Consider the following 20,473-nt stretch of genomic DNA (forward strand, 5'->3'; position numbering starts at 1 on the left):
ACAACTGCTCCAAAAGCTTAACCTCCACCATGATGGAACAGTTATGACTTACATTCAGTGTCCAAGTCTACTAAGTCCTTGGCTGTCCCCATTTGAACCTTCTTTAAACTTTGTAGAAGTTAGAATCATCAAAAGGTTATCTATGGGAACAGCTTCTACACGTTCATCGGATGACAACGCCGAAAATAACACAATCCCTCATCACTACCACTAGTGCCATCCTTCCCTTGCCTCAATTTTTCTCGGAAAGACTCCACAACAAGAGTTCATTTTAATTTTTCTGTCGTTTTATATAACACATATCATTCGCTTCACGTAAAAAATTGCTTTCCAAAATGCTTTGTACCGGTGTTTTAATAAACATATTACGTGTATCTATCTTCATGATCATAAAAACTTTTTCATGAAAATTTTAATATGCAGAAGCTGACTGTCGAAATTTTACTGATAACTACCAGTTTTGCAGCTAGGGACATTCGAAAATACATGTAATTGTACAATGTAAACAGAATATGTTCGTTAATATTCATGAAAAAATAATGTCGTCACAATGCAGTCCTTGGTGGTGTGTTTTAACCATAATTTATTTTAACTCTTTTTCTTACTTTTGATTCTCAATAAAATTACACTTTGTTTACAACATTCTCAACATTCTCAACATTTTTTTTGGTTGAAGTCATACATTCTAACTAAGAATACGAAGTTCATTAGTTACAATTGATTTGTTTTACTATGCACCAATATGCCGAATTATTATGCCAGTGCTAAGGCACAAGTAATTAACTTATTAACTTCAGCATATAATTGGTAAAATGAAGTCAGTAAAAATCAATTTTCCGCTTCGTAAATTATCTAAGAATTTGTTTCTTTGCCCAATTCTTTATTCTTCATTATCTACATGACCTCATTTCAACATATATATATATATATATATACATGTATCAATAATTCTGTTTAAATGGAACCATCTCAAATCGTTCATTTAAAAAACAGTAATCCTCAAAACCAACATTTCTCGATCTTCAGACAAACGATTTAAATATGCAGTCGACTTTAAATTTAAACATTTCATTTTCAGTTTATTGTTACAATAGAGATGATATCAAAACAAGTTCAACTGTTTAACGGGTAAAATAACACCTAGCTGATCACAACAGGAATAGCGATGGTTATGTGTATCAAATTGTTGTCCATCTTGGTTTCTCCTTTGCTGTTTGTTGGTGAGTACATTATTTTTTTGATCATCATCAATTACCTGTTTGACATCTTTGTCATAATTTGTTCAAATGAATTTGATTTTATAACCCTTTGTACTAGAAGCTCAACTTTCAGTTATATATCACACTATTACATAGGAATCTGTCTCAGTCCTCTTTTTCTAATTGATATTAACTAAGTTAACAGTGAACCAAATAAAAGTTAAAATTCTTTATTGTGTCAAACAAATATTTAAGGAATCTGTCTTTATTTTAATGACTTTCAAGTAATACGTAAAACTCGTGAATTTTTAAATTGGAATATGTGAGAGAACACACACGTTCAATCATTCATGATTAAAGAAAAATCCAATTTAAAACCTGTTTTCTGTTATAAATAGACATTTCAAAATTTGCTGCCGCTTACTTGATAAAAATATACAGTTCGGTAAAAAGCTTTTCAAACCTTTGAGATTGTGTGGAGAAAAATTAAATATCTTGGTTTAAATGGAGACAGCAACATGGCTTTAATATGTTGATAACTTTTCGCACGACTTAAAATTTGACAACTTGAAATTTATTTCGCAATTCTATCTTCAAGATTCAATTAGAACCATTTTAACAAGATCTTGGACTTAGGGTAGTTGAGTCTAAAGGCAATTTGACGTAGAGGTGTCTATTTCATTGTAGGCTAATCGGGCTTGTACCATAGTTTACAGTTATTCATTATATCTTATTATCAAGGTAATATCAGGATTGCACCTGCCTCTAAACAATACGGTGCCAATGCGTTGGTCTTTATATATGTAATTGTACTTTGTGAATTTCCCAAATGACTTTCTATCCCCGACAAAGATTAATTATTCTTCATTTTTTTTAAATCATAGCCCTAATGAATAGATCGACTTCTCATTGTTTTGATTTTATTTCATATTCATTCATTTTCCGACTTATAGTATCGATATTTGCTTCAAAGAATTAAACGTATTAACACAATTTCATATGTACGAACCCTAAATTGTGCAATGCTTCTGTTTAAACAATTGACATTAAATCTAAATTGATGAAGGTAATTATTTTTTTTAAATCTTATTTGATACTCTGTATCAAATTATGTTTTTAAAAAGTGGCTGAAAAACATGTATATATATATTTTGAACAAAATCAATCAATTTAAGCAAAAAAAAATTTATTTGAGAAATGTATGTCGCGAAACCGTGAATGGTTAATGTCAATTTCGATTGGCTACAGCTATTCACTCTGTCCACAAGTTTTCTATTCAAACGATTTCCTATCACGTGATTGACTTTCTATAAAACCTTTAAACAGGATACCCCTATTTCATTTAACACACGTTTCTCTATTTGTCCGCACACATGGAGAGGAATATTAAAATAGAGTCTTTCTGACAAAGCCATTGCCGATATTGTTTCGTCTCGAGCTAAAAATGAGATTTATTCGACGAACTCAGTTAGTCGAGTCATTTATCCGTGTTGAGTTTTAGCAATTTTGATCTGGAGGAAACTCTTACTGTGGAATATTATGGACGCGCTAAAACAACCTTGTTGATGTTGTTTTTACTCGAGATAGCGGGCGGAGTTTTAAAAAAGTGTGGGGTTTGCACAAATAACCCACACTTTTAACAATAGAAAACTCGCCAAGCTATGGTACATGGCTCTTTGAAATCAACACGATTTGTCTGGCTTTTGAGCAAAGACTACGCAATCGGTGTATATTTTACTTTAAACCAGCGTCATTTTAACTAGATCGTTACATCCTACTGAAATTCCAAGGTCTTGTTAAAATGGTTCTATTAACTAAGATCAAAACGCTTGTTAATTTTTTTTATAAATCATTCGGAGGGGTCCCAAAGGATGCAAAAGAAAAAACATATTTCACAAGAAAAGGGTTTTTTTTTTCTTTAAGAATAAAATGTGCATGTACCATTTGGTTATATATGTGTCGTGTGTGTATATATATATATATATATATATATATATATATATATATATATATATATATATATATATATATATATATATATATATATATATAGCTCCAAGTTATGCTGCTTTTACAACTACAAACGCTAACAACATACACAGTGCGGTGTTGGGAGCCTCCTACAACTACCTCGTCAGACCTGCAGAGCTGACCAATGTTTACCTGGAGTTCGTGATTTTTTCCATCAACTCAGTGGTTTGTGAATTAGCGTTTTCATTATAAATCATGACCATTACATGTTTCTTTATTTTATCTAATACATAAGCAATGTAAGTTAAAGTTCGAAAGATACAATGGCCAATAAAGGCCATTGTCGAAAATTCTTATATATTTGTTGATTAACGCAGATCATAGTGAACTTTTTTTAGCCACCACCATACTGTTGTAACAATACTCTTACTTTACTTTCATTCCCTTTATCAGGATATGAAAAGTCAAACCATATCTCTGTCAGGATGGCTCACAGTTGTACGTATATATAAGCACCGTCTTTCATATTCGTTTATGCAAGAAATTTATTTTACATGACGATTTTTGTTTTTTACTTTATGTTCATGTTTTTAATCTTTTAAAATTACCAATCTTTAAGAAATGGCAGGACGACCGCCTGACCTGGACTCCGGCAAGTTATGGCGATATCGACATGATTTTTACAGCACCATCCAAGATCTGGAAACCGGAAATTATTGTCGAGAACTCGTTAGTATTCATTTGTAGTTTTGCTAAATTTTCATGGATTCTTCTCTTGAGAATGTTCGAAAATGTGTTTGTCTGCTTTTATACTGTATTCATGCGTTTCTTTTACTGTATGAGACCATTTCATTCTTTTCACTTTTCAAATAACCGCACGACAACTACCGGCCGTGCTAAGGCTTTCATTATATCCAATTTATAAGTCATTCGTCCTTTTCTCTAATTTTACAGGGTTGCTGGGATGGAAATCATTGGACCGGATAACATGCTTTTCCAAATCAAAAGCTCCGGCGAGGTTCGCTGGGACCCGCCCGGACTCTACGACGTTCATTGTGAGATGGACGTAACCTACTTTCCTTTTGATTACCAGACCTGCTACCTACAAGTTACCAGCTGGGTGTACGATACCAACAAAGTCAACTTGACGAGGGCCACCGATTACGTCAACACCGAGGACTATAACGAGAATGGGGAGTGGGTCCTGTACTCTAACTCCGTCACCGAGACCTCCCGTACAGAGGAAGGGGAAACGTTTTCTACCGTCAACTTTGCCCTGACTTTGAAGAGACGTTCTGGCTATTATCTGTCTCAGATCATCTTCCCAATTCTCGTCATAAGTTTCCTCACAAACATTACTTTCTTGTTGCCCACGGACTCCGGCGAGAAGATATCCTTTATACTGACCATCCTCCTGTCCCTAGCGGTCCTACTGACGCTGATTGGCGACAGTATGCCGACCACCTCCAGACACACCTCAATTCTATGTACGTTATTACGTAACATGATGACCTTTTTTTGTTCAGACGCACTGAAGAAACTGTATTTAAAGGCTATATAGTCTTGATCACTTATAAATCATAATCAAAGTACTGAAGTACTGAGGGGAGTTGATTTTATTGTAAAATCAACTTATCTTTCATGGCATGCAATTAGTTTCTAGTCTGTATTTGAATTACGCACTTTTTTATTATATGAATTTTTAGACTTTTCCGACAAGAATTTCGAGAAACCCCATATGAATCATGTTGTGTAATATTTAAAGATAGATTTCAAACTATGTATTAGTAATCGAAACAATTCTAAACATCGTATGGACCCAAGCACTATTGATATCGAACTCTAGTCTCATTCAACCAGACGCTCGGCTGTCTCCGTTAATCTCCGACAAGCAAGAGAGCCTCTCTGCTTAATTGTCGGAAATTTACGGAGACAGCCGAGCGTCTGGTTGAACGAGATTTTATTACACTATGGCGTAGGAACACATGAGACTACAAAAAATATCTGAATTGTTCGTATTATATTAAAATCTGACTATTTTCAAAGTGTTTATACATGTAGATAAGTTTCCTTGAAAAACAATGCTTCAGCCTACGTTACATCGAATTTTTCTATTATTTTCAAGAACTAAGTCTTGTCAGCGGCGATGATTTGTGCTTAGGTCCAAACACTGTTTCACTTTCGGTTTGCCAGAGTAACTGCATAGGAGAGTTGATTGAAATTAACTCCCAAAAATCTTCTTGGGAAGAAGTGCTTTGTATAAGGATACAGGAAAATATTTTTTTAATCTAAAACAATTTGGAATTTTTCGTACCAAAAGTTTATAGCTAAAAATCTGATGGCAATGTGTTCACCATCTTGGCATATCTCTTTAAATTATGTTTTTCTTTTTGTTGCAGCTGCGTACCTGTCAATAGTTTTGTCACTCTCTGGTATCGTCATTCTTGTTACCGTCCTCAATCTCCGGCTGTTCCTGAAAGCCAAACAAAAAGAGGTTCCAAACTGGCTCAAAAGGTTAACTATGGCCATTCTTGTCCCATGCTCTTGCCAATCTCCAAAGGCGGGAGAAGACTCCGCAAAAGTTGAGCCTTTCATAAAGGAAAAATCGAATGCAGTAAGCGTCATCGACTTTGAAGGAGAAAAAGTAGATGTGGTCGAGAACAATAAATTGAAAAATAAGACACTAAAACGGCGCAGTCGGAGGAAGGAGGAGTTCGAAAAAAGTCCGGACACGGTTGAGAGAGACCCAGATTTCCCATATCTGTGCCGAGATATCTCGGGAATGCTTGACTGGTTCTTCTTTCACTTATTCAATTTATTTAATGTCATTCTGACAATAATTTTCATGGCGATACTTGCTGCTGGTTCCCAGCCCAAATGAGTACAGATGCCTACATACGTCACATCAAATTCATTCTCTTATATCTATTATATTTGATATATTTTACTTATACATTGTATTAATTAATAACAGTGGAAAATAAAATAACATAGATCTTTCCATATCATACACAAGTCCCTTAGACTAGCAACATGCATGTAACATTATTTTCTGCATACTAGTGCATGTATTTGGACTTCACTGGATACGCACTTGGAAAACTCTATATTTACGTAATAATGTAAATATTAAATGTTTATTGAATAATGGACAATTTAAAATTTGCACAACACAACACATTTGGAAAATTGTTGAAGTATTTATTCAGACTTAAGAAAAGCTGGCACTTATGATATGTCAGATTTGTATTCAAATGCATGCATTGTTATCTTAATAAACATCTCACTTTTATTTCAGCTTCAAGATTTTTTTATTCTCATTTCAAAAGGTTGAATAAAGGGCGCGATTGAGTTGTCCACGTTTTGTACTCTCAATGTGAAGATTTACCCTTTCTAGACAGGTGCAACGTGGTGAAGTGTATTGCTTTCATTACTGATGCACAAAATAGTGACACTCGACATTGAAGTCCTTTAATTTATGATGATGATATTTGGGACCGGGAGGCGGGAAAATGGGGGCATTTGTCTGTAAATATTTTTAATCATCTCGCTGCTACCCATGTAAACTCATACACGTTTGTTTGTATCAAATGGGGCTGAACCATAAAAAAATTAAAAATAAAATAAAGCATTTGTGTAAAAGCCTATGTAATGCAATACAAATGAAATTTATACAATTCAAATTGAAAGTTATAGAATACAAATGGATATTAAGTTAAAGAATGCCAAAAAATATAATACAATACAAATGAAATTTATACAATGTAAATAAAAAATTATACAATACAAATAGAAAATTATACAATACAAATGAAATTTATACAATGCAAATGGAAAAATATATAATTCAAATGAAAAATTATACAATACAAATGAAATTAATACAATGCAAATAGAAAATCATAGAATACAAATAAGAAATTATACAATACAAATGGAAAATTATAGAATACAAATGTAAAGTTATAGAATTGGAAAAGTATACAATACAAATAGAAAATTATACAATACAAATGAATTATTATACAATACAAATGGCAAAGATCGAGTAATGCAACGTTTGACATGCCATACGCGGTATTGAATTTGTCTGCACCGCTTAGTGTGTGATAGGACCGACGACATCCAAAAATGATTAACTCAGTCCCAGTGCTCAGTCTCCCTTCCCCCCAAATAGAAAATTCTGAATCCGAACATGGAAGTCAAATAGCTATATTTCTTTGTTTTTTTTGTTTTTTGGTGTTTTTTTTCTGTTGTTGATTTTTTTGTTTGTTTTTGGGGCTTTTTTGGTTGCTTGTTGTTGTTGTTTTTGCTTTTTCTAATTGGTTCTTTATTTTTTATTTTTTTTTGGGGGGGGGGGGGGGGGTGGTTGTACATGTGACGGTTAAAATCTAATTTTCATTTTCAATTTCAATGCCATTTTATGAAGCTTCATTTTATGTCGGGTTCGAGATTCGCAAGTACAGCCAATATGGCGGTATTTTTGAGGTTTCTAATGTAAGTTAAATACCGACGTAAACTAATGTCATATGCTGTAGAAAAACCTTCATCCTAAGGTAAGCAGTTACGAGCAAGAAAATTGACCTCTGAATATCCTTTCATAGAATTGGATAGGAAATAAAGAAGCCCACTATTTTCTCATTTTGATCAAGTCATTTTGTTCTAGGCCTAAAATGTTTGCTAGGTAAAATGTATTGGAAGATAGATAACGTGCGACTACCCTTTATTGCCGAGTACCCATTATTGCCGGTTAAGTATACTCTATATATATATATAAATACATTATCATGTAAATATAATTATATTTATGAAGGTTATATTAAATTTATCTCACTTCCCATATATTCAACGACTTGTTGATAGAAATTCATAGGCCTGTGGTTAAACTGTAATCTGGTAATGTAACTGTCATTGCAATGGGAGAGCTGGTACTTGGTGAGAATTGGTTCTATAGGCCAGTAATTCTGTCTAGATCTTTATAACTATATAGAACATTGTTACAGTAAGTTTATGGCAACATGGCTGCAAAACAAGACCAAGATATCGCTGAGAAACTCCAGGCATGGGCTGTCGAAGAAATGTTGTTCACTCCTCAGGGAATCCATGCCAACAGTCCAATACCCAAGGTGGAACATTATAAAGAGTAAGAATTTATAAGTCTGAATTTAGAATTCTTTTAATTTTATGGATAAATGAAATTAAAACAATTGAAAAGGGTACATGAATACATGTATAAATGTAGACTTTAGAACAAAGAAGTCACACTGTATTTAACTATTACAGGTACATTGTTTTTAATACATGAATGATTATGGTTCTATAAGTGGTGTATTTTAGAAAAGTGATCTCTCGTTAAGTAGGATATTGCAATGTGTCTGCGAGAATAACAATGATAAATTTGTTAGTGACATTTGAGATCATAAATTATTTTCAGTTTTTACATTTTTTTTTTTAGGATATGCAAGGGTCCCCAAAAAGACATATGGAAATTTATAATCGAAAATGTTCACTCAGCTCAGTAAGTAGAACATGCATTTTCAATCATAATAGTATCGTAGATAATATTTTTTTTAATATATAGTTTTTTTCTTTCTTATAATATTATGACATCTTATTTCAGAACTGTAAGAAAAGTGAAAGGCAACCTTGCACTGTATCCTTATATTGTACGTATCTGTTCGTGTAAATTACACATTAAGGGTTGTTATTTTTCAATTCTTAATGATGGCAGTAGTCACAATCTAATTAAAATTAGATGTACACTTGTGTAGCGAGTAAGCGAGCGGATCTAACATCTAATTTTAAGGTGGAATTCTACACCAAAATTTTATTTTATGGATCGTTAGAGTATCATTTCTGTAGCAAGATTGCGTTGTTCAAAGAGGGATACCCTATATGCCCTTAATTTTTTTATACAAATTTTTTTTTTTTTTACGTAGTAGAAAATCTATTATGGTTGCAAATAACGTATAGTAGCGTTTAAAATTTGATGTGAATAAATGCATAATATAAATATCAAATAAATCATGTCCAGTAATGCCAATAGGATGTTTTATTTTTTTTTAATAAAAAAAATATTTATGAAAACAAAAAGCTTCTTTAATTTGATAATATTTTTCAATTCTACGGATAAAATTTTCTAAAATAACGTGCTCTATAGAAAGGAAATATAAAGCAATTATTTTTAAATCAAATTGGCGAAATTTTAGAGATATGGCAAATTTTTGAAATTAAACCACACCCGATCAAAATTAAACTGATCCTGACTTGAATGATAGAAAATTTAAATATATAACAATGGCACCCAAAAACTAGGATGTTTGGTTGTAAAATAGTTTGTAAATTAGGAGAACAATTACAATTTCAATTGATTTCTTGTATGCACATGAAGAAATATTGTTGATTTTCAATTTTTTACAATTTAGATCGAGATCAGTTTTTTCTAATCAGGATGGGCCAAATTTTGAAAATTAGCAATATTTCTAAAATTTCGTCACTTTGATTCAATTTCTTTTTAAAAAGTGATTGCCTTATATTTCTTTTCCATTAGACACGTCTTTTTTCTTTTCCATAAGACATATCTCTTTCAAAGATTTTATCCATAGGTTTGAAAAATATGAACAAAAGATCATTTACATAAATATTTTTTATTAAAAAATTTAAAACATCTTGTTGATATTACTGGTCATGGTTTATTAGATATTTATACTATGCATTCATTCACATCAAATTTTAAACTCTACAGTGCATTTCTTGCAACCAAAATAGATTCTCTACTTCTTTGAAAAAAATACTAAAAAATTCATATAAAAAATTAAGTGCATATATCCTTCTTTGAACAATGCAATCTTGCTTCAGAAATGATACTCTAACGATTCATAAAATAAAATTTTGGTGTAGCATTCCACCTTAATTAGATTGCAGTAGTCAAAGACGACAATTAAGTTCTTTCAAAGCCAAATGTTCAACAAACATTATTTGAGATAAAAGTAAAACTTTTTAAGCTGTTTTTAATGGGGCAAAAATGAAAAACAGAAACTAATAAGTTTTGAGAATCTAGATACAAGATGCTCATTAAAACACCCTAGAAAATTGTAGTCACCAGTAAGCATAGAAATCAAACCTAGAAAGATAATAAGTGACCATTCTCAATTAATCAATAGTTTACTGATTCATTTGCACCACTAAAAGTCCTTAATTTATCAAAAGAAAGGGAGCAAAAACAAAATCATATAAAGTCAAATACAAATCTGATGACAAACTGGATGAAAGGAGACAGAACCTCCTGGACAAAAGAGCTCAGTTGACAGGGGAGGTCACTGCAGCTTTGAAAGACATCTCACATCTTGAAAATGACCTTGGTAGACTGGAACAGGAAATGCTAGATACTGGTCAGTAACCTGCATTGCTTAAAATCCGTAATCCATTCTGTGCAAATTTACTGACTTTGGCAGCATTGTGTAATAGCACATAAATAAAAGTTGATTTTAGTCCATATATTATGATATATATATGAATTGTATCCATATAAAACAATTTGTTGAATTACAGACAAGGATTGTCAGGTGAAAACAGCCTCTGTCTCTAACACTAGGAGGAGGTGTGCTCTGTTAAAGACCTACTCGGCCCAGTGTGACCTGATGGCGAGGGAGTTTGAGGAGTACGCCTCTCAGATGACCAAAAAGATGACTGTCATCACGAAACGGGCCAAGTATTGCATTAAATGTGTTCTTTAATATTTCAAATCAATTTCATCAGCAAAAAATCAAAGTAAAAGTAGTACAGTACAAACAAATTATTTTTAACAATAAAACAACGTTACATTGCTTTTACATGTAAGACAACTGTGTGAAATTTACATACAAAAACTTTGTTGTTATGCCATAAACCTTAATTGTACATGTATTTTTGTGTACCAGTAATCATGAACTCCTCAAATAATTAGACTGAGTCAAAAAAAAGATAGTAAAAAAAAAATAGGTAGCCATGTTACCAATTTACAACTTTATAATTATAGATACATGTACATTTCATAGTGGAAACGAATGAAATAATTGATAATAGAATTGGTAAACATTATTTAGAATGTGCTGTTACATTGTTTTTATTTTGTAGAAAATCAACAGAAAATGAGGAGTTTTATTCTCGCAAGAAGAGTTCAACTGATGACGATCAAGGAGGTGTGAATGCAGGGTTAGAGAGTAAATGTAGTGTAAGTGCTATTGCCTAAAAATCCATGGATATGTTATCATGATGTAAAGTGTTTGTTAGTAAAATGTACATGTGTATTTGTACATGTATAATAGAATTTGACATGAAGATAATTATTGCTGTAAATCTTAGAGCTAACAATTTCCAGTACATTGTTTACCTTTAATTAAATACTTTGATTATATAATTTGTTTAGAGGGATGTCAGGAAAACCTGTGAGTACGTAGGGAAGTTTCTGCTTGGGGCCTTACAAGGAGAATTTGGAACAGATAAAAATGTATTGTAAGTGCACTGCCTTTCCTAGTAATTAGAATGGATTAATATTTCGATATTGGTTTTTCAAAATTGTTTCGTTAGATTTTCATTATATTCAGTAAACTGTATAATGATTACCTTGTCCATATGAATTATCAATGAAATTATGTAATGAATTTATTTTTTTGATTTTAGCCAACAAAAGAAACAGTTGCTATGGAAATATATGGAAGAAACGTTTTCTGACCACTCAGTACAACAGATATATAATTCTTTGGTAACCAATACCCAGAATGCAGCATTTGACATGAGAGATCAGACCTCTAAAGTAGATATCAGGAAAGATGCTGAAAAACTAAGGTAAAGCTGATGTATTTTGTTTGGAAGAAGAAGCATAAAAAAATTCCATTTTTTATGAAGTGAGCTTTATTGAATATGTGTTGTCTGATGTCCATCTTTCTGTCCTTCTCAGAGCTTCTGTAAACATTTTTCATTATCCACTTCTCTAGAACTGCATGGCCAATTTTAGCTATACTTGGTCCAATGCATTTTCAGGTGAACAGAAAACTTGCTTAAAGATAATGAAAAAAAAAACTTTGAAAAAATGATGAATTTCTTAAAAATCTTTTACATAAAAAATGTAAATATTTATGAGAAAGCTACCTGTACATGTATATATATTTTGACCCCTTTAAACCATTAGCTATAGCCGATAGTAGAACTCAAAGTTCTGAATTGATATATATTGGGCAAAATCATTTTTAAGATCTTCTTTACAAGATCTAGTGTTATGGCTTGTGATACTACTATGCGGGCATACAGATATAATGAAAATCCTTTGTTAAAAACATGACTTTCAGTGTAATGATGGAAGATCCAAGAGCGATGTAAAGTTCATCATAGGAAGAGGAAGATCCTTTAACAATTCTTAATGAATTTGAGTTTTAATAACTTTCAAATTACATATAAATGCTTTCATTTTTTAAAGTAAATATCAGATGTGTATAGATTATGATTCCCCAAAGTGTGTCTGCAATAAGATTTTTGAAATTTAATATACATCTATAATTAAAAAAAAAATAGATACAAAAATACTCAAAGACATTTTTCCATATGAGCTTCGTGTTTGATGGTGTTTGTTTGTATGTAAAATTGATTTTTTGTTAAACTTGCATATTTTATTGTAGGTTTAAATATGAGAACTCTGGAGAGTTGACAGACCTGTCCAGTTCTCCATCCTTGTTACAGAGTGTTCATCAGTTACTAGAGGTAGAGACATGCCAAGTTGACTGTGTAGACTGTGGATGGTGTATTGAAATCAAGAATTAAATAATAACCAGGATTTTATGCTTCACAGAAACATGTTAAAAACAATTTTCCTTTATCTTTTATACCAAATCTTATTTAAAATTTTGAACACAACTATTAAATTATTTGAAGATATAATTAGATTACAAAAAGTTAAAATGTAGTTAAACAGTTTTTCACGATGCCTAATGTATGGTTTGTAATTTTCAATTGATTTGATTTGAACAGGAAAACAGGATGTCTCAAGTAAGGAGATTCATTGAAACAGAGAAATATTTAAACAGTGCTTGGAGGAATAATCAACTGCTGGAAGAATTGAACACCAAAATAGATGGTCATTTGAAAAAACTGTTCCGTAACTCCAGAGATCTTAACCTTGCTAGGTCAGTTGTAATGTTCCGTACAAGTAGTTGAGTAAGTTTAATTTTTAGGGATTTGCAAACAATCGTGGATATGACATTGTAGTTGCTAGATTTACCAAACATAAAACACATTGTCAAAGTGGTATTTTATAAACAAAAATCCTCATCTGGATCAATTTTCTTTAGGGGTTTGAGACATTATGTACATCTGACTGAAAAAAATGACTTCACTTTGAGAAAAACCTGGGAAATTGGGGCTGATGACCTTGAAAAACTTTGTCATAAGTGGGGTATTTGAGATTAAAATATTTGCGATACCAGGAGTTTTAAAAATCATTTATATGGAGGAAACTGTCGGGACCAGCAGTAGACTTTGACATAAGCAGAATATTTGAGAAATCTCATTTTGAGATACTGATATTTACCAAAATTTTATGTTTCACAAACACTAGCCAATGCCATTGCATTATTATTCCAGGAGTCTTGTAGATTTAGAGGTGGAGTTAGCAGCAAAAAGGGCGGAGCTGCAATGTCTTTCACAAGAAGCCAATCTGTTACGTGAAAATATCGCTGATGCTCTACGAGAGAAGGAAATTCTGTTTGTCAAGTATCAGAAAATACAGGACTTCAAGGAAATAGCAGTAAGAAAACAGGCCGTATTTATCTTTACTCATAGTGTTTTCATATAAGACAACTTTTTAAATAAATGTTAGAGAATAAAAAAAAAAATTAACACTAAATTTTCATGATGATTCTCACTTACTGAAAGATGTAAGCAGGATCAGATATGGTGTTAAGTTGTAATAAATGTGTTGACTAGCTGATGTTTTCATGTATTATGTTTAAAGAATTGTTTGATTATTTAAATGAAAAAATTGTTTGATTAATATCTAGAACAAGAAACAGGAATTGATCCAAGTCATTGTAAGACAGAATATGAATGCCAGATCTCGACTGGAATCTCAAAGAGAAGAGGTATAAGATCATATACTGGGCTATTTGTAGGACCTTAGTAATATAAAAAGTTTACGTTTGTTTAAGTTTATTGAATATGTTCATCATCATCATGAATAATCATAATCATCTTGATTTCACTAACTATGTATTAAGAGGCAAACATTATGTTATTGGGATCCTGTTAAAGTATATGGACCCTTCTAGATGATACTCTCATATTGTGCATGTGAGGGGGCTTGATGTTTGACAATTATTTGAAACTTGGTTTGAAAATATCTACTTTCTTTTATTACAAATGAGAAGTGACAATTCATTAAGTTGGATATTACACCCAGATCTGTATATCACTTACTTTGAATTTTGCTACTAAAGTAAAACTCGGTTATAGCAAAGTCCTAGGGACCAATGGATTTACTTCGTTATATCCGTATAACAAATTCGTGAAAATAACTATAGCGAATTCACTATATACATTTTTTCTCCACCAGACTATAATTTTTGCTAATTAAGGCTTAAAGATAAAAATACATTACTTTGATACCTTTAATAAATGGACTGTGAATTGAAAAATTTATATGAAGATAAATTCATTCAAACTATCATATCAAATGGTAGTGCAAACTTTTTGATTTGTAAACAAATTCATTATAAAAGTGTTAAATTCCGTTATTATTCACCTATACGGCACTCAAAATCAGTTTGCTTTATCTGTTAATTCATTATATACATAAAATTTTCCAAAGATTTGATTAGAATTTTACCGGGGACTGTAAAAAACTTTGCTATAACCGATAATTCGCTATATCCGTGTTCGTACTAAACGAGTTTTACTGTACAACAGAAGTTATAAAGAAAGTGCACACTGATTCATAGCTGTCTTGCTTCTGTAGATATTTCGATACATAAAGAAGTCATCAGAGAGTCATCACATGGAGGCCCGACTACTGAAGGAGGACCTTCATGGATTTGTGAACAAAGAAGTGGACAAGTTCGCCTCTCTAGACCTCCCTCAGCTCCTGTTCTGTGATTCCTCTGACAGGTAGTGTACTGAAAAGTGATGGCGTTCAATAATTTGGGGATATCTTCCTATATATTTATATAGAGCTCTTCTTCTAAAGGAGATCAATACAGTCTTAAAATGGCCACAACCAATGAGCCTTCTTAATTACCAAACAGTAAGTCCCATTTTATATGAAAAGATAAATAGTGTAAAGTATTTTATGGGACTTCTTTCAATATTCTTAATACCGATAATTCCTTATAAATTTTCATAGTTATTTAGAGCTCTAAAATGATAATTTTTCTGGTATAGCCAATTTATTTTTGTGCACAAGAGGTCATAGAAAGCAAATTGTACATTCTTTAATAGGAATTTTAGGCTTTACAAATTTAAAACTAAAAACTCAAACATTGCTAAAAAGTGTAGTGTTTTCTATGAGGGTGGTTTTAGTTAAATACTGAGATTAACTTTTCTTGCTGATCATGAAAATACAAACATTCATATTTATACCCCTGCTCAGAAGGAAAAGGGAAGGTAATGTTTTACCCTTGTGTGTCTGTCTGTTTGTCCATCTGTCTGTCTCTGTCCCTAACAAAAGTCACATTTCTCTGAACAACTATTCATCGCAGGTGCTTGGAATATTAACACAGTCTGCCAGCGGTTAGGATATATTTTTGTACCAATTGGAAGTCATACTTCCTGTTAAATGACAACTTTGTTTATTTTTAGACTAAATTTTTAAACATTTTCGTCAAAGATTTCACAGCAACTATTCATTGCAGACGCTTGAAATTTTAACACACTCTTTGTTTAGGCATGCCATATGGTAGGATATATTTTTGTACCAATCAGACGTCAAATTCCTCTTGGCTATGATGACTTTGCTAATTTTGTATATTCTCATCAGAGTGGGGTTATTACTAGTGAGCATTGGCTCACAGATATCTTGCTCAAATTTACTACATGTTTTTAGGAATTATATACCTGGTACTTGTATATGGTTATAATGCATATCAGAAAAGAGGAATTGAATTCCTAGGTCTCCATGCAGAAAAGCTTTAATACATTTGTTCAACCTTTTATGTCATATGTAACTTGTCATTGAAAGAGATATGTTTTACATTTCTCTTTTAAAACTCCAGTTTTTAAATTTACCTGTTTTAATTTTAAAATAACTACTGGTAATTTTTCAAATCATATAACAAGAGAAGATTTGTATATCAGTTTTTTTTATTACATTCAGGGCTCTTAAAGTAGCTGTCACAGACATGTCTATACACCAAACAGGTGCCCTGACTGCACGGGAGGCCATGAACCAAGTTCTTCATCGTCTCGACTTCAAAGCTTTTCAGGTATTTTACATGTATATTGGCAAACCAAAGGGAGAGTTTAGATTTTCTGAGCCCCATTGTATACTATTCAGTTATCAGTCTTCCTGTAAAATTTGCACACTACAAGTGAGTACGACTTCCTCTCTAGATACAAGAGCCAATTTAAATATAACTTGGCACTAAGTATCCTCAAGTAAAGGGAAATCTAAATTGTTGAAATATATAGAGGACAATTTTCAAAATCTTATCATTGAAACATATAGTGCTACAATGTATAATATTAGCTTCAAGCATGAGATTTTAGATTGTTTTATTATTGACCTACTAGATCAGGAAGAGTGCAAGTTTCAACAATGAAGAGAAGGGAAACAATTTTTTTTTTACAAATATCTTTTCTCCAGTGATGCAATGCTTTAATTTGCCATTTTAAGCATCCTGATATACAATGTACATTAATGGTGTTGATTCAGTTTGGTTTTAAATTTTGCAACACCCTACCTGAGAGTAGACTGAAAAGGAAATTAAAAGAAGGGTTTACATTAAAACAAAACACTAAGGAACTGTTACTACCAGTTACTGTATATTTTACAAGTAATGAGTTTTATTTATTTTATTCGTGATGATCTTTATAATTTTATAAAACAGTCATTTGATAAATGTTTTATTTTTACACAAAAACTAGTACATAACATATTGTATGTAATAACATATACTGGTGCAACTTTAAGTACATACATGTACATGTATTTAAGGCATATTTTGTATATATCACATAATATGAGTACATATATTTTGTAGGCCCCAGAGCTGCTAGTCTGGAGCTGTATAGAATTAAAAAGAAAAATCCAAAAACTGCAGAAATTGTCTGCCCCACTGAAAATACATGACCAGGATGGAGAGAGCATAAAACAGATTGCAGGTACTTAAAAGTAAAGTAAAGTACCTGTTCATGTAGTGAATTCATACAAAAAAAAGATGTAAATAAACAATTCAACACTTTTTGATATGGTAAAAATAGAGGTAAATAATCAGAACACACATAGAATGCAGCATGATCCTTATTAATGAGGAATGATTACCAGAAAGCTATGGTGTGACTTTGTTCATGTTGAATTATGCAGCATGTAATTGTTTGTTGGGATCTTTAGTATAATTGTGCAAAATCCCACTCATAAAAAACAATATTTGCATTAATAGCACAATAGAAAAAGATGTTTCAAATGGTATTTACATGGTTTATTTGCATCATCCGCAATTCGATTAATGGTTTGTCAGAGCTAATGCCTTCATGTATTCAGGGACACAAGGGTGATAGCAGAATTTTTTAAAAGTTTTCATCAGCTTATGCATAATCTTCAATCAGGACTGTCCATTTATATTAGAAATTATATAATATCATGTCAATTTAAATCTACTATTTGTTAGTTAATAAACTATCTACATATATTTGTTTATACGTAGTAGACTGTATATTAAGATTGCTTGACGATAGATATTCTGTATTTTAATTTTAGGACTGTGTGAGAGAGTTAAGGATCAAGACAAGGCTCTGTTGGAGAGGACTTTACCAGTGTTACAGCAGAGGCTACACAAAACAGGGGCCGCCCTAACGGACTGTAGTATGGTGTCAGAGAGGATTCAGGAATGGCAAGTACTTTTCTATCAATATGGGAGGGCCTTTTCATTATGGGGATTTTTTCTTCTTCAATATATGAGATAATAAACAAAATCAGTTTGAAGTGTAAACAAAATTACTATAAGAGTGAAAACAAATTTCTGATGGAATTTATATTTAGAACTTTTTGGAACAATTCACATTTACTGGTATTTTTTTTACATTATCTCTTTTCACTATTTTGCTCTTTGCAATGCAAAATCCTTATAGACTTTTCTAACTTTGTGTTTTGATCTGACAAAATTGAGTGGTTGGATTAAAACATGAGTCTGACATTTTTATTTTAGTGAAAGGGTTTAATCAAATAGATTTTTATGAAATTAATATATCAAAGAAAAAGTGATAAAAAGGAGAACCTAGGACTGAAAATAGTAATCCTATGCATTAAAAGGATAAGATTTAAATTCAAAATAACATACTGTAAACCATCTCAAAAATCCATAAAACGAAATACAAATTCAAAGCAGAGCAACACAGACCTCTAGACACAATCCACTGAACAGAATAAAGACAAAATATCATAATGAAAACTATTTCTAAGAGGTAGACTTTTTATTCAACAATGAAAGCTGCCAATCTTTAAATACATGTAACTATTATTAGTGAAAAATTTTGATTTGTGTATGATTAAAGGTGGGAACAACCAGCCCAGCATACCGTGCCCTGGGTCAAAGTGGACCAGAACACCCTCCAACAGTGGCACACCAGGTGGACCGTCCTGTCTACTAAATACAGGCAGCTCCTGCTGCAGAAATCATAAACGATTGTTGCAGCATACATGTACTCCCTAAAGATTAGTACAGCAGACATAGGCATACACATCTGTATCATGTCTAGTAGCTATTGCCCTTGAATTAATAGGAATTAAAAAGATGCAGGAGATAAATGAATGTATGAGTGTATACATGTATGTAGTTATATATTAAAATATTTGTACAAAAGTATTTTAGGCCCCTAGGAACTTTTGAAGTTTAGATTAGCTTTCTATAATGTAAAACGAATCAATATAATATAGATTACTACTTGCTATGAACAGCAAAACTATCTTATTTATTCAATAAAATGTTCTGACTGAATTTGTGTATTTATCAGTTTGACTTATTATAAATACATAATTCTGAGCATATGTACGGGTACAAAGAGTTGCTTATGTGACAGTGTGACATGATAAGTTAAAATTAGCCAGACCATTTATGAATCAAGATTTACCCTGTTTTATAGAATTGTTGAAACAGCATTTTCCTGCTCTTGTTGGTAGAAAATTTGCTTATAATAAATGAATTTAAAATTTTCCAAATGTAATAGCTTTTGGTTTACACTTGTATCATGGGACAGTTTGAGAGGGCTGGATGGTTGTGGCCATTTTAAGAGAATAAAAAACTTCCTAAAAAGAAGAGCTCTATATAAAGATAGAGGAAAAACTTCTTTTATATTTTCCTTACGTAATGATTCATTTTAAATATAAAACTGGAATTTTCTCACCTAAATTCAAAATGGAAACAAAAGCTTTGTTTACCTAGCAAAGAATTGTCAACGTAAGCTCTGCAACTTGCTTATAACTCAACAAATGACACTCCAATTTTGGTTGCATATTAAAAAAGTTCTACTGAAGCATTGTCAAGATTAAAATCGAAACAAATTTTTTTTTACCCAAATCGTGACCAAGCTCCTTTAATAACATGTATAAACATGCCAAGAAGGACAAAGAAAACGCTTGAATTACAAACAATATTACAGAATTTATTTTATTTTAAGCTGACAGGAATACATTAAACAATAAAATACTTTCTGATTCATGCGGGCTTTCGAGGTAGCGATCATTGCAAAAAAAAATAATACTGATAACATCGAACACGTGCATCTTTCGTACAAAATAAATCATATTGACGACCCCGTTACACGTGTACTACAAAATAGGAAAAAACCTAATTAAATCCAAGAAAGTAACAATCTGTTTCCATTTTTTATGGGGTGTTCGGATGAATGAAATACCTGATTACGATGAAGCATAAATAGTGCCCTCGGACTTATATAGGGGATGTGTAGCGATAAGCGTAACATTAGATATCGACAACTAAAAATAACGGTAGTCGAAAATGAAAGGGGAATAACGCATATAAATAAAGTCTTGTCAGCTTTACGTTTTGGGGATATTTCTGAAAAAATATTATTTTCTTTAATAAAGATGTATTTTCATTAATTTC

General features: G+C 31.9%; 2 protein-coding genes across 3 annotated transcripts; both read left to right on the forward strand.

Annotated features, from left to right (window-relative positions):
• Nucleotides 1-1,051: 1,051 nt before the first annotated feature.
• LOC105325270 (neuronal acetylcholine receptor subunit alpha-3) lies at nt 1,052-6,467 on the forward strand. Its single transcript, XM_011424761.4, has 6 exons — nt 1,052-1,220; nt 3,253-3,395; nt 3,624-3,668; nt 3,790-3,899; nt 4,125-4,657; nt 5,570-6,467. The coding sequence occupies exons 1-6, from the start codon at nt 1,166-1,168 to the stop codon at nt 6,049-6,051; spliced, it is 1,368 nt and encodes a 455-aa protein (XP_011423063.3). The 5' UTR covers nt 1,052-1,165; the 3' UTR covers nt 6,052-6,467.
• Nucleotides 6,468-7,619: 1,152 nt separating this feature from the next.
• On the forward strand, nt 7,620-19,560 carry LOC105325269 (uncharacterized). Of its 2 annotated transcripts, none has more exons than XM_011424760.4 (18): nt 7,620-7,726; nt 8,174-8,313; nt 8,626-8,688; nt 8,791-8,823; nt 10,380-10,561; nt 10,722-10,881; nt 11,286-11,382; nt 11,578-11,663; nt 11,832-11,996; nt 12,824-12,905; nt 13,173-13,327; nt 13,785-13,947; nt 14,201-14,281; nt 15,154-15,302; nt 16,507-16,615; nt 17,393-17,513; nt 18,109-18,241; nt 18,903-19,560. In XM_011424760.4, exons 2-18 carry the CDS (start codon nt 8,189-8,191, stop codon nt 19,027-19,029), a joined length of 2,031 nt encoding a protein of 676 aa, XP_011423062.3. In that variant the 5' UTR covers nt 7,620-7,726; nt 8,174-8,188; the 3' UTR covers nt 19,030-19,560. The 2 variants fall into 2 exon arrangements, with proteins under 2 accessions (XP_011423062.3, XP_034300463.2); XM_034444572.2 differs by lacking the exon at nt 7,620-7,726 and adding an exon at nt 7,849-7,919.
• Nucleotides 19,561-20,473: the final 913 nt, after the last annotated feature.

Source organism: Magallana gigas, chromosome 2 (genome assembly GCF_963853765.1).
Source record: "Magallana gigas chromosome 2, xbMagGiga1.1, whole genome shotgun sequence".
NCBI lineage: Eukaryota > Metazoa > Mollusca > Bivalvia > Ostreida > Ostreidae > Magallana > Magallana gigas.